Genomic DNA, 14,073 nt, shown 5'->3' on the forward strand with positions numbered 1-14,073 from the left:
CCAGGGTTTCAAGTTTGATGCACTGCCTATAGCGTCGTGGGTTTGGTGAGTTTTATTCATGTACTCATGAACTGTTACCACCAGCTGTGCAGTAGTCTGCATTATGCAGAGTTACCATTACTGCTAACTCTGTGTTATGACTATAATGTTACATAGCTGTTCTGCATTACGCAGTACTTTTCAATGTCTGTTAACTCTGTGTATGGCTATAAGGTTATGCAGCTGTCACCGCTATTGCCGTCGACACTGTGTTAACTCGTGCTTGAGTGCTTATGGTATTGTGCTGCCCTGTCCAGTGCAGCCTTCACTTCATTGCATTGGATATGCAACTTGGTATGGTCGGAACAGACGTTTCTTGGTCTAGTTTCGCCTATCAGTTCGAGTGCTCCTAGCGGCGCTACTGGCTTAGAACTGTTGTCTCTCGTGGGAGTGTAGCTTGACCCCGTTCAGGGCTTATCTTCACTGCGCTGACGGCGGGATTCTATACAGTTCCCATATACGTCAGTGACGTAATGTTGAAGTGACCGCCTTGAAAGGGAACGTCTCCGATTACTATCGTAACCTCGGTTCCCTGAGAGGCGGGAACGAGACATTACGTCAGCCGCCGTGCTCGCCGTTTGATCAGCTGTGCTAGCGTTCAGTCTTGATTCTGACGTATTGTCGCGCCCTTGCTATTTATACTGCCCGCGGACCGGTCAGCAATTGCATGTTCGCGTCAATTGGCCAGCTGTCTCCAGCTGGCGTTAGCCTATAAGATTTCAGTGAAAATGGAGAAGGAAGGAGTTCCCATATACGTCAGTGACGTAATGTCTCGTTCCCGCCTCTCAGGGAACCGAGGTTCACTGATGCTGAGAAGTTGAAGAAAAGAATAGCTAGTGGAGATTGTAAAGTTGTTTCGACAATACGTCATCAAAAGTCAAGTCCAGTGTGTGGGATAAATTTGGAGTTATCTGAAGAAAACAATATTGTGAAAGGCTTTGCTGCATGCAGTTTCGTGTTGGATTATAGCCGCAAATGTGGAACTTCATCGCTGAGGAAGCACGCAGATAACTGGTAACAAACCAAGCAGTTCTGTCGAACAGTATTTTTCAAATGTAACACTGTTCAGTATGTGTGGTGTGCAGGGCGTGTTTGAACCCAAAATTGTCTGATGTAGGGTAGAAGAAATTGCGTGGCAGATATAGTGTTGTAGCCGCGTCTGTTAGGTTACTCAGTTTTGTGGTAACGTTAGCCATGTTCTTCATGTACCGGCCTTTTTACAGCTTCGGCTGAAGTTGTCCTTGTGTTAATTGTGGTTATAACTTCTGTATGACCTGGCAATAATTGTAATTGTGTCTATAATGTGATTGGCTAAAATGATTTTATTTCGGGTGCGGGTCGGGTGTCGGTTCTATTTTAAGCGGGTCGGGTGCGGATTTTAATTAGTGCTGTTGACGGATAACGGGTCGGATGCGGTTTGAAGCACTGCGGGTACGGGCGGATGCGGATTTATAAAATCGGACCCGTGCAGGACTCTGGTCCCGACATCATCGAGACCTAAATCACAATAAGTGTCGAATAGCTTACATACAGTGCGCGTCTTCCTCATAGGTCTTCCTCTGCTTATAAATAGACCGTTTTGCGCTTCCGGCAATGTCGGGACGTCATCTTGTACAGTAGATGGCGGTAACACACCCAAGGAGTGAGCAGCCAGTAACAAGAAGTAGAAGAAGAAGAACTCCGTAATCTCAGTTCTCGCGCATGCGTCCTGGCGCTCCCGTGAACTCTCGTCAGAGGCCCACATTGAAGAACACTAATAGTTGGATAAAGTCGTTATTTTTGTTGTTTTTCCGCACAAAAAGTATTGTCGTCGCATGATAAACTTAATGTAGAGCCACTGTAGTCACTTGGACTATTTTAACGATGTTTTTAATAACTATTCTGGGCCGGCGAGTTTGGGTCCCTCTGAAAGGGGTGAGAAATCTGTCAGATTTCATCAAAAATATCTTAATTTGTGATCCGAAGATGAACGAAAGACTTACATAGTTGGAACAACATCAGGGTGAGTAATTACTGACAGAATTTTCATTTTTGGGTGAACTAACCCTTTAAAAGCTTTAGTGAGGGAAAGAACTACAATCCCATGAAGCATTGCGAACTGCATAATCAAATTAAAGTCCGCGTGAACCGGAAGTTGCAAACGACTTTTCTCCAGTGTTGTGACGTATTTCCCAGTGAAAAGGAATATTGAACAGAGGGCAGGGTTTAACTCTAGCGCTCCTCCTCTCCATCTCTGCTCATAACAGACTAACGGTTTGAGGGGAGTGGTTAAGCGTTTCCCAACCCAAGTCCTCAAACCTACGTCATCAGGGAAGGTCCTCCAATGCAGAGGGGAGGGGCATTTTCAGATTTTGATTAAAGATTACAAAGCCAAAAAATTTTTTTGTGTGGATTGACTTGCATGGATGAATTGTTCACCACAAAACGATCAATTTAGGCAAACAAAGTAAATATGGTCAATTTTGATTTCATGTGGACTTTAAAAATGATGGAGAAATTTAAAACTACGCATTTAAAAAGGTTGATTATAGCTATATAGGCTATATATAAACAATATATTATTAAGTTTATCACAAAATATGCATATTGAAATTTGAGAGTGTAGGCGATCTACTACGTCATTCGCAGTGTTCATGGTAGTAGGCGGGGCTAAAGAGCTCTTTGGTATGTTTTTCTTGTTTTGACTCTCTGATTGGTGTAATTGTCTGTACAGCATCATGAGTAATGTAGTTTTTTACCACTAATTCCGCTGTTAAACACATTTATTTTAAAACTTATTTGAAATAATGGGGGCTTATGGCTTGTAACTGTTGTGACTGTTGCACTTGCACTCTATTGCTTTGGTCTCATGTGAGTGACGCCAGTAAACACGTCATCAGTTAAGAGAAGAGTTGCAAGTGGAATTTTTATGAAAATTCTAAAGTCAAAATGTTCGTCATTTTGTCATTTTAACCCTCTGGTTCTCTTCGCGTATCTGTCAAAAATGACCACATTTTTATTTCTTTTTTTCCATTTATTAACTTTTTGAGCATGGACCTGAAAATTTAATTTCCAACTTAAACTGTTGTAAATCTTGAATGCTTTAGAGCACAGACTTAAGTTTGATCTCTTTTCAAAGATGACACTTGGCAGATTATTGCTGAAGAGAAAACAGTTTTTTAAAAGGTGAACGTAAAACAAGTTACAGAATTTTACGTTAATTATTCTGAAAAATGTGCAAAAATACTATTTTCAATTTTTATATGAAATATATATTTTCAAAAACATGTTTTACTCTAAAACTGTAAGAAAATCAAACCCATAAATCAAAGCAGTACCAAAAGTTTTCACTAGGTGAAATTCATCTCCCATTAAAGGGGTTGTTAATTTATGATTTCACTTTTCTAACTTTAGTTAGTGTGTAATGTTGCTGTTTAAGCATAAACAACATCTGCAAAGTTACAACGCTCAAAGTTCAAAGCCAAGTGACATATTTGCTTTTAAAGAAATTGCTTTTTAAGGACTACAACAAACGGCTGGTAGGGACTACACGACATTCCTCCCGGGTTAGTGACATCACTAACCCTAAAATTTACATAAACCCCGCCCCCGGGAACATGATTTATAGATTATCATGACAGAATATTCTAATCAATGACTAGAAGATAACTACACATAAGCTACATAAATTCACCAACTAACCATTCAGAAATGTCCTGTTGCTTTCTACATGTTGTCACCTCTTCTTGAGTCTCTCCATCTTTGTCTGACTCCGGTTTGAACATAAAAGGCTAAAAGTTTTTAAAATTTTCAGTGTGTGTCTGTGTGAGGCTCCGTCCTCTGTGCCGGGAGCAGCAGCTCATTTGCATTTAAAGGGACAGACACAAAAACTGCGTTTTTGCTCATCCTCAAAAAGTGTCAATTTTAACATGCTATATAAAAATATCTGTGGGGTATTTTGAGCTAAAACTTCACATACACACTCTGGGGACATCAGAGACTTATTTGACATCTTGTGAAAAGGGCATTATACCACCCCTTTAATTTCCTATGCGGTCATTTTTGACCGCAAAGAGTATTGCGACTATTTATTCAAGACTATTTAACCTGTTCGAATCATGTCCATGATTTTTTTTTTTTTTTGTGTTCACACAGTAGGCTAAGTGCCAAAACCTTTACCAAGTTTCGTACCATTCCGATGAAGTCAAAAATGACCGCAGAACAGCAGAGGGTTAAAGGTGCGGTCACATTTTCGGCAAAATAACAGTATGCTGTAAAGCACCGCTCAAATATAGTCAGTTTCAAAACAAGCTGTTTTTTGTTGGTCAGCGCGACAAATTCGCCTGACCAACTTGAACACGATCGAAATCTGCAAAACTTTTTCGCCCCCACGCAAAACTACCGATCGCGTGGCAACGGTACTTTACTGTCCATCATCACTGTCTGCACCACAGGGGCTGCGGCGGCGTACGGGATCGGGTTTGCATCTGCAGACTGGTCTCGCTGGGGTGAGATGGCTCTGGGAGCGCTCTCTGCCCTGGAGGCCGGTGCTCTCTTCGCTATGGTCTTCAGCGCCAACATCTGGGTCTGCTACTGTGGCTACATCATCTTTAAGAGCCTGTACATGCTGCTCATCACCATTGCCATGTAAGTCCTGTGCAAAATATGTGACTTATTATAAGCACCTGCTTGCATACCAAGCTCAGATGATGTTTATTTCTTAGTAAGTTAAATGTTATCATGAACCACATTTTGCTGAATATAATCTATTCCTGCTTCGAACTTCAGAAATGTGTACATTATCTTATCTGACCACTTGCCGTTTCACCTTAATTGGAGCAATGGTAAAGGTTTTGGACCTGTAATGCTGATAGTCAAGTTTCAGATCCATTTATTTTAGTTGAAACCTGATGATGTAAAGCATTATACACCTTATTTACAGTAGGCTAGATGCCATAAAAAAAGTACATATTTCAAAGGTTAAGAGGGCAGAAAAAATGCCTGTTAATGGTAGAATCAGATGTTTTAAAGTATAAATTTCAAATAACTGTCAAATAATGAAAAAAATAATTATAAAAACCTTGCCACTCATAAAGGGCAATATATAGACAATTAAAATATGGTCTTAACTTTCAAGAATTTCCCAGGTCTGGAAATTACAGGATAAGGATTTATACAGATTGCCCTCACCAAACAACTTTAGCCAACGATATATTAGATATTTGAATGCAATATTACACTAAATTTTACAGGCCCGGAAACAGCAGGAAGAAAAGAGAACACATCTACAATAAAATCCACTCTTCATTAAGCCAATGAATGCACAATCATTTCCATGTCCTTTGTCTCATAGGTTCCAGATAGCATCGGGGTTGAACATGGAGCGTTACGCCCTTGTGTTCGGAGCCAACACCTTCTGTGCTCTGGTCCTCCAGACAATCATCACCTCTGTGGTGGTGGATAGTAGTGGGCTTGGTTTGGATATTGTCACACAGGTGAGGTTACACTCTTTATGTAAATCAAAATTATTTTATATGGTAAACAACAGCATGACACAGACGCTACATTTCTATTGGATACAAAACACTAGGGCTTTTCACACTGCGCTTAACCCCGGGTAAAGGAACGTTTCACATTTGTAATTCAGAAGCGGGTTTAGCACCGCTTTTTACCCAGGATTGGGAAACCCTGCTCCGGAGCGGGGTCGGCACTGCTTGAAATGATGTGCAGTGTGAAAGGCTGCAATGTTTGGAGCCATTCACATGCGAAACGAAGGTCAGTGCAGTGAAAAAGAGAGAAAAAAAGCGGCAAGGTCTAGAAACAAGTTTTTTAAAAGTTGAACTAAGGGGTCCGTTTACAAGACAACGTTTCCAACTAAAAACTGTGTTTTGGCCATTCGTTTACACGACAACTGTTTTGGGGGCCCGCAAGTCTTTGAAAACAATACCGTTATTGTCTCAATGTAAACCACCAAAACGCGAACAGTGATGTCATTTGCAGTGTTCCTTTAAAAAGTGGCATCGCCACCTACTGGCCTGGCAGCAGAATACAGTGTTTTTAGTCATTTTCGTGGATCCGTGCGAGCAGGAATTTTTTGGACAATGTTGTCGTCTGAAGGCGAAAAATGCAAAGGAAAAACGTTTCTGTTTTCAGTACATAGTAGTCGTGTAAACGTACCCTAATTTAAACAACCAATCACCAGCTTCATGTGCTTTGGAGAGTCACGAAAGCACGATATGTATATTAACAGCCGATTTAGCATTTGATAGGAAAAGCATCAAACGCTGTCAAATGGAGTATAGAAGATACCGTTTCATTCTTGACTTCAAAAAGTCCATTCAGAAAAAAATAGTACAGTCGGCAATGTGTAACATGAGGATGCACAATGCAAGAGTATTTTTGTACATAAAGTAAAAATTACGTAAACAGGACGCGTGTGTCATTCGTCCAATCAATGACCCTGACACCGCAGATATGCAAATAAGAACATTAACCCAAGGTTTATGAATGTACAGTGTGATATGAGTACCCAGAATTAATTGGTAACCCTGGGTAAATAATGAATGTGAAACTAAAAAACTAAAGTGTGACAAAACAGTGTTTGCATTCAAACTGTTGTTGTGTTACTTGTCTTACAGTTTACCATCTACGGGGGATATTTTTCTGTTATTGCAATCGTTTTCTTCTTGAGGGGTTTGTATACTACAGTGTGCCGAAAACCTGAGATGGAAACACCGAGAGAGAATCCAGAAGAAACTTTTAAGGCAGAAGATGATGCTCAAATCATCACTGGAACGAAATTCTGAACACAAGGAACATGAAGTTGTAAGACTGAAAATACTGGTCGAGGCCCGATCTATGGACCTCCCCCATGCGGCCTCACTTCGTCTCGGAAAACAACTAGGAACTCGCACGAGAACATGGTCTAATGTGAATATTTAACATTGACTTATGTTTTTGGTGTCATTTGAAATGTCTCAAAGTGAGTGGTACAGATATCTCATATCCAGATAGATAAAATAAAAGGAAATAAGGTTTAGAGAAAACTGGTTTAGAGATAAGGCCAGATAAGGCAACCCCCCTTTTGTTGAATAGAAGCCATTTGAGGGTGGTCTCCCCCATCCCCCATGTCACCTGGTCAAACAGGATAAAAGAAGGTGTTCGCCCTCTCTCTGGGCTCTTCTTTGCTGGACACTAATGGAATAGGTGATTTCGCTCTCTTTCTCTCTCTCTCTTTCTTTCCCTTTCTCTCTCTCTATCTCAGGTACAAGCTGGGTAAGATTCTTTGGTGTAACCAATGTATAACCATGTTCTAGATATTTGAAATGATTGTGGAATTGATCTCTGAAATATTAAATTGTTACATGTGATTATTCTAACTGATTTTGACATTGTTCATTTAATGATGATCAATGTATTACAAATTTAACCAACCAATACTTTGCATGAGTGAGGACAGAACACGTGATACCTTCCCCGTGTATTGGCGAACCGAGATTGGACCAATATAGCGGGCCTTACAAAGTACAAAAGGTTTAAGCCTTCACACTTGATTAATTATGAACAAACAGAAGGAAAGCATAAAAATATACTTTTTTTTAGGTAAAATTCATTTTAATATATATTGTATATATATTTATTTATATATATATACATATACACACATTAACTTAGATTTCTGTAACATAAGTGGTCTTGATTCAGAGTCTCATGAGTTCTCATTACTCCTCATAATGGAAAAAAACAATCTTTTTTGCCTCAGAAACTCCAAAAGCACAAAAAGGCGGTGTCAAAAAGGGATTCCACATTCTTGCTTAATGTTATTCACAGCATGGCGGACGTCAACGGCGTATATGCAGCATATGTGTGTGTACATGTGTGTATGTGTTAAAGATACAAATACTGATATGCACAAAGATCTAAAATTTAGCAGTTTCTATGAAAGAGTTATGTACAGAATTGCAGCATTAACATGAACAGGAGGTTTGCAATAACTTAGTTATCCGCCACGTCGTGCAGATGATTTCCAGGCCAGTTAACAGGAATGACAAAAGGAGCACAGTAAAAAAAAGAAGAAAAAAAAAGCTCCTTTTCTCCAGACAACCCTGCATAATGTTTTGTTTTCTGTTGCTATAGATGTTGCCATAGGACATGTTCAAAGACATGATCATGTATTTATTGTTTTGCTGGTTTTTTTTTTCATATTCTTTTGCTCTTAAAATTCAATAAAAAATTCTTTAAGAAATTGATGTTTTTTTAAAGCTACTTGCAGAACAAAACAGTGCAAGAGGTGCGAACGAGTCGCAGGTCGCCCGCTGGAGGACGAAAGAGTGCTATAAGAAGGGGTTTGTGGATGAGCCTCCTGCAGGAAACTGTGCTGCTGGCGCCCCTGCCTGGAAGACAAAAGATCAACAAAAACCCTGCAGATTTAACTTCAAAATAACAGTCTTTTGGAAAATAATACAGAATAGATAAAAATAAGAGACTTTAAATAACATTTGGAATAAAGTCTAGACTTAAAATTATTAATTACGATGTATAACAATTAATTAGTTATAAATGACTAAATTTTGCTTCAAAATTTATTTTTTTTGGTAAATAATACAGAATAAATAAAATAAACAATAATAGAATTAAATTAACATTTGGAATAAAGCATAGGCATAAGTTATTAATTACAATGTTTAACTTAATTATAAATATAACAATTATAAATTAATAAATTTAACTTCAAAATAACTTTTTTTTTGTATGTAAATTGAATAAATAATTAAAGACTCAAATAACCATTAGGAATTAAAGGAGCTGTATGTAAGAAATGTATTTCAATTAATCATAAAATGGCCCTGATATGTCACTAGACATTAAGAAATCATGTTAATTTCAAATACTTATATCACTGACAACAGTAGTACGGCCAGGATATTGTCATTTAAAAAGTGATAGTTGCAGCCCTCAACTGATGTTGATGTTGTCATCTTGTGTTTTGGCCTGAAGCGCCACCCTCCACCTATCTACCAATCACGAAGTCAGTAGTGTTTCGGCATCCGGGTTGCCAGCTCTGCTCTAATTACCACAGCTACGTGTCAGCCTACGTTCCTGCTGGATCCTGCAGCCTATCTGGCAACCTCGAGTCAGGGGGGAGGGGATACACCGCTCTACAGTAAAGTGATTGCAGTACCAGTTTTGGCCACAATCTTACATACGGCTCCTTTAAATGTAGATTTTATAAAAGAAGCAAATGAATAAATACATAAAAAAATTAGCCAAATTAACATTTAGTTTAAATGTAATGTTTAATAATTTATATATTATAATTATATATTTTATTATAATTCATTATTATTAATTAATTCTAAATAACAGTTATAGCTTCAAAATAAAAATATTTAGTAAAATAAATAAATAAAGAGACTCAAATTTGCGATAAAAATGTAAACTTTATAAAACATTTAAAATAAATAAGCAAAAAAAAGACAAATGAACATTTGGAATAAAATGTAGATTTAAAATGTATAATTATAATATATAAATTATTAATTACAATTGATAATTCTGAATAAATTCTAAATAAAAGATTTAGCTTCAAAATGTACATTTTAAATGTAAAATTTGTAAAATAAACAGACTCAAATTAACATTTGGAATTAAATGTAGACTTAGAAAAAAAATGTAATTATAATACATTAAAAACATTGCAATCTTGCAAAAATGAGTTCTTTAACTCACCAGGAAGGGATTGTTGGTTACTCCAGGTGCCGTCATGTTCTGTCCAAATGGAGCGACCTTACCCTGACCAAACGCAGCAAAACCTCCTAACAAAACAAATATGTGACTACAAAAAAATGTGAACATGTGAAAATCTTAATAGCTGAAGTACAGCTGAAACATTCTACAAAAAGCTGCATGATGGTGGACTGAACTGTAAAGCATTAATATAACAGCATTAAAATCTTTTCTCAGCCCCTACCGTTGGGTTGTTGGGGATACGCGTACGGCTGTCCAGGAAACGCTTGCTGGAAGTTTCCACTGAAGCTGGTGGGAAGGTTGTATGCAGCAGCGTTTCCAAAACCAGTGGGCATGCTCATGGACGGTGGACCGAAAGAGGCTACGGGACACAGAGTCTCAGTTTGACTGACATACACACATGTGACTTTCAATGCAGTTTCCTTTTTAGCCAATCTGTGAGATGCACTGACATCATGTTTCAGGTTAACTTCACTGGAAAAAAAAAAAACTTTAAATAACAGCTAAACTATATTATATGAACTAACCTAATATTGTTTACCAGTGGATTTGAAATGGAATTGCAATGGAAAAAAACATACAAACTAAATTAAGACACAGAGCTTAATGTTTTTTTCCAACTCTCCACTCCGAAAAGCGAAATGTTTAAGAGGCAGAGCAAGTTACTACATTTTAATTTTAAATTTAGAAGACCAATCTCAAGTGACATGCACTGATGAATCATTCAAAATAAGAACACTAAATAGGGTCATGTTGACTATTTTTGTCCTGAGTACAGAAATCTGTGGCGCTAAATCGGTAGAGCAGATGACAAAACATGACTAAAGCACTACAGCAGAAGAAGGAGGAAAGAAACAATACACAGCCCTCAGAGAAGAACAAACAACAGTTTATAATATATAAACATACACAAAATTGAAATTGATCAAAAGTGACAGGATCATGTGATACTGAAGACTGGACACTGTAAAACATGATAGCCCCCAATTAAGAAAAGAAAAGCTCTGGCATCGTTTGTTTTCAGATGCCACTTGGTTTGATATTTTGTATCTAATGAAATATTAATTTTTAATTGCCTACTGAACATATATGCATTTGGTTAATTTTCTGTGACAGCTGAAGACATGGGATATCAATGCAAAGGATAATAAGACAATACATTATCTGGGGTTCATCCACCTCAGACAACACAAGCACACCTTTCTTTAATGGGGTCAGAAGGTCAGGATGACCACAGAATTGTGGTCAGTGATGTTTATATTATCCTGCTAGTCTATGTCAAGGCTAAGCCCCAGAAAAGGAAGAGAAATAAGGGAGAAAATGAGAGAAAGAGAGAGATGGACATACCAAAGTGAGCCGCAGCGTAAGCCTGACCCTGCAGGGGTCCTATCATGTCTGAACAGCATGTCAAGAACACAGCCAAACAAAACCATCAGTCGCAGCGCACTTGCTTTTTTGTTTTCTCATTTTTGGCCTATATAAAAACTCTCCTCATTCACATTTAAATAAAGACGCCTTTCCTTTCTGCCATTTTTCTTTCTCTCTCTGGAACACCAACACACACACTCAACATTTATCCGCCGCAGGGATATAGAAATCTCTGCAGCTCTTCTGCGGTGTCTTTGTATCTCGCGTGTGAGAGCGATCTCAAGCTGTTAGCTCCTAGCATGGAGACTGGGCGTATCTGACCCACTTAAAAATCTTCACAAAGCCCTCTGGTGTGTTAAATAAATAATGAGACACAAAACAAGAGCTGCTTCTCGTGTCTTAAACTCTTCCGAAACCGAGGACAAAGCCTGCTTTGAGTTCAGAGAAGATTCTTTGCGAATAAACGCCGGGGTTTGACCGATCGACTTATTTAAACTCCCAGATTTAGCAGGTACATGTAAGCTACGCCTATACCTGCTGTGGCCACGCCCACTCCTGGCGCTGCTCCTCTCCCATTGGTCTGAAATGGGTTAGTGGCCTGCGGAGCCCCGGGAGCGACGAATGGATTCGTTGAAGGCCCTGTTAGAAAACGCAGTCGAGATGTAGGAGATGCGATGGAGGCGGCAGAATGGAAATCTCCAATAGATCTGAAAGACGTTTACCTGCAAAACCCTGAAGCATGCTGGGTAAACCCTGTTGTGCTTGAGCCGGAGCAACAGCTGTAGAGGATCCAAACATAGACCTGAATGAGAGAAAGAGTGTTCAACTCGACCGAGAAAAAGACGATGAGAGGAAAGGAGACCTGTCTCTTTATAGTCTCACCCTTGCGTTGTGGTGGCAGTGTTGTAGCTGCTCACATTTGGCGCTGAGGTGCAAAAGACCGTGTCCAGTTCAGCTAGAGCAGCGTAGCGGTCGCCGCCAAACAGAGCTGCCTGTGGAGGGGGCGGACCCACACCTGCCGATGGAGGGGCCGAGCTCGTACCTGTGGAGGGAGACAGAAATTGTTTTTTTTAAACCCCGGCACACATTAATGCACAGGATACAGATACATTATCTGGAAAGTTGTGCATTTCAAATATTCAGAAAAATGAGTCATGCTTAAAAAATGTTCATATCAAGCCTAGATAGAGATGAGCTGTAAAGAGTGTGTTAAAATGCACCTTGTTCAGGTTTGGTGCCGAATACGTTGTCAAGGTTGGCCAGGGCTGCGTATCGGTCCGCAGGGACACTGACTGCTTCCACAGAGTTACTCTGGGTGGAGCTAAACGAGGGAAAATCAGCACTGCACGATTTGGGGAAGTTATCGAAGTTGGCAAAGTTGGGATTAGCTAGTCCTGATGAGCTACCTGAGGAAGGAAAAGAAAAGATGAGCAACAGAGGGAGAGAAAAGATTAAAGAGCAATGTTTCCTCTAAGTTTTGTTGTTGTGGAGCAACAACACAGTAGAAAGTCCATTTCACACGTTTTGCTTTGGACAGACCCTGTTTTTTTTTTACAGAACAGTAAACTCAGCTAAAAACACAGAAACCCAAATTATTTATTAATTATTTACACAATAATGAATAATAATATATAAATATAGCTGCAAGCAGCAATTATCGGGGCCAAGCACAAAGAACACGATAAGTCATGCCACCATGGCTGGGAGTGTCAGACCAACTACAACAATGAACAATTAAAGACATTTTAAGATGATTTTATGCAAAATGCCTGAAAAATCATAAATACAATCACTAGTTATTTGATTTAATGTTTTCGGCCAATAGATGGCACTTTGACCAGTTTGATGTGCTGTGGTCAGAGTAAGGTGACAAAGACACATTGACACATTTTTGGTGTCAACATGACAAAGCATTGCAGAGATACAGCCTCAGAGTCATTTTGGCTTCATGCCTCAACTTTGTTGCTGCTGTATACAAAAACTATAACTTTTTGTCAGCATAGTCTGAAGATAATCTGACTAGAATTTGGTGCAAAATGTGCACGGTCTGGGAGGAGTAGGTTTTGAAAGAAAATCAAAATGGCAGACAGGAAGTTCGGCCAACTATAGCAAAATTGATATCTATGTTCTCGGCATCTAGTACTGTCAGGGCATGGTGCCGAAGACACACACTGAGTTTCCCAACGATACGCCAATGCGTTCATAAAATATAGCATTTTACGACAAAATACAAAATGGCCAATATGGGATACTCAAAATGCTGCACCGAATCTAAAGACACCAGTTTTGTGACTTTTGGACAAACTGTTCAGAAGTTATAAGCAAAAAGATTAATTTTTCATATCTCCTGACCACTAGGTGGCACTGTGCCGAAACGGTGCAGGTGGCCTCAGGTCATGGTTGCCATAACACACATCAAGTTTGGTCAGAATTCGCTAAAGCGTTGCGGAAATATCCCGTTCATTTTGGCGCTCTTTTTGTTGTCATTTGCCCGTTATTCGAGAACAGTTTGACGAATCAACTTGAATTCCATACCTTTTTGTCGGCATAGTCTGAAGATGATCTGTTCCAATTTTCATAAATATCGAAGTAACACCCTAGGAGGAGTTCGAAAAAGTCAAAGCAAAGGAATCGGATGAAAAAAGCTTTTGAAAAGAAGCCCTTTCTAGCCCTTACGGTTCAAAAGTTATTAGCATAAATGTGAGTGCAAATTTGGACAGTTGGTGGCGCTAGACACTCCAAATTTGCCATGCTGACAGTTCAGGCTGTCCTCTATCAGTGTGCCAAATTTCATAACTTTCCTACAAACGGTTCTATGGGCTGCCTTAGATTCAAGAGTGGAAGAAGAAGAAACAGAAGAATAATAAGAACACCAACGGAGACAATAAGGTGCCGACCTTCAGTGCTTGGCCCCTAATAATCATAATTATTACATAAATA

The 14,073-nt window shown here is 39.1% G+C and overlaps 2 protein-coding genes across 9 annotated transcripts in view; one reads left to right on the forward strand and one right to left on the reverse strand.

Moving 5' to 3' along the window:
- slc19a3a (solute carrier family 19 member 3a) overlaps positions 1 to 8,360 on the forward strand; it is a 25,384-nt gene extending 17,024 nt beyond the window's left edge. Inside the window, exons 5-7 of the mRNA XM_084125861.1 lie at positions 4,473 to 4,665; positions 5,372 to 5,513; positions 6,657 to 8,360. Coding sequence (XP_083981987.1) covers positions 4,473 to 4,665; positions 5,372 to 5,513; positions 6,657 to 6,824 — 503 coding nt within the window. The 3' untranslated portion in view covers positions 6,825 to 8,360. The remainder of the gene's footprint in view (positions 1 to 4,472; positions 4,666 to 5,371; positions 5,514 to 6,656) is intronic.
- The window catches only part of agfg1a (ArfGAP with FG repeats 1a), a gene marked incomplete at its 5' end in the record, with an annotated part of 26,665 nt that continues 20,202 nt past the window's right edge, over positions 7,611 to 14,073 (reverse strand). For 4 of the 8 annotated variants that reach the window (XM_084125854.1, XM_084125852.1, XM_084125859.1 and 1 more), the window contains 8 exons: positions 7,611 to 8,411; positions 9,748 to 9,833; positions 9,989 to 10,126; positions 11,113 to 11,160; positions 11,668 to 11,772; positions 11,856 to 11,935; positions 12,016 to 12,175; positions 12,354 to 12,539. In XM_084125854.1, coding sequence (XP_083981980.1) covers positions 8,352 to 8,411; positions 9,748 to 9,833; positions 9,989 to 10,126; positions 11,113 to 11,160; positions 11,668 to 11,772; positions 11,856 to 11,935; positions 12,016 to 12,175; positions 12,354 to 12,539 — 863 coding nt within the window. In that variant the 3' untranslated portion in view covers positions 7,611 to 8,351. The remainder of the gene's footprint in view (positions 8,412 to 9,747; positions 9,834 to 9,988; positions 10,127 to 11,112; positions 11,161 to 11,667; positions 11,773 to 11,855; positions 11,936 to 12,015; positions 12,176 to 12,353; positions 12,540 to 14,073) is intronic. The other 4 variants (XM_084125855.1, XM_084125853.1, XM_084125857.1 and 1 more) reach the window with 2 other exon arrangements.

Source organism: Abramis brama, assembly GCF_963993115.1.
Source record: "Abramis brama genome assembly, chromosome: 10".
NCBI lineage: Eukaryota > Metazoa > Chordata > Actinopteri > Cypriniformes > Leuciscidae > Abramis > Abramis brama.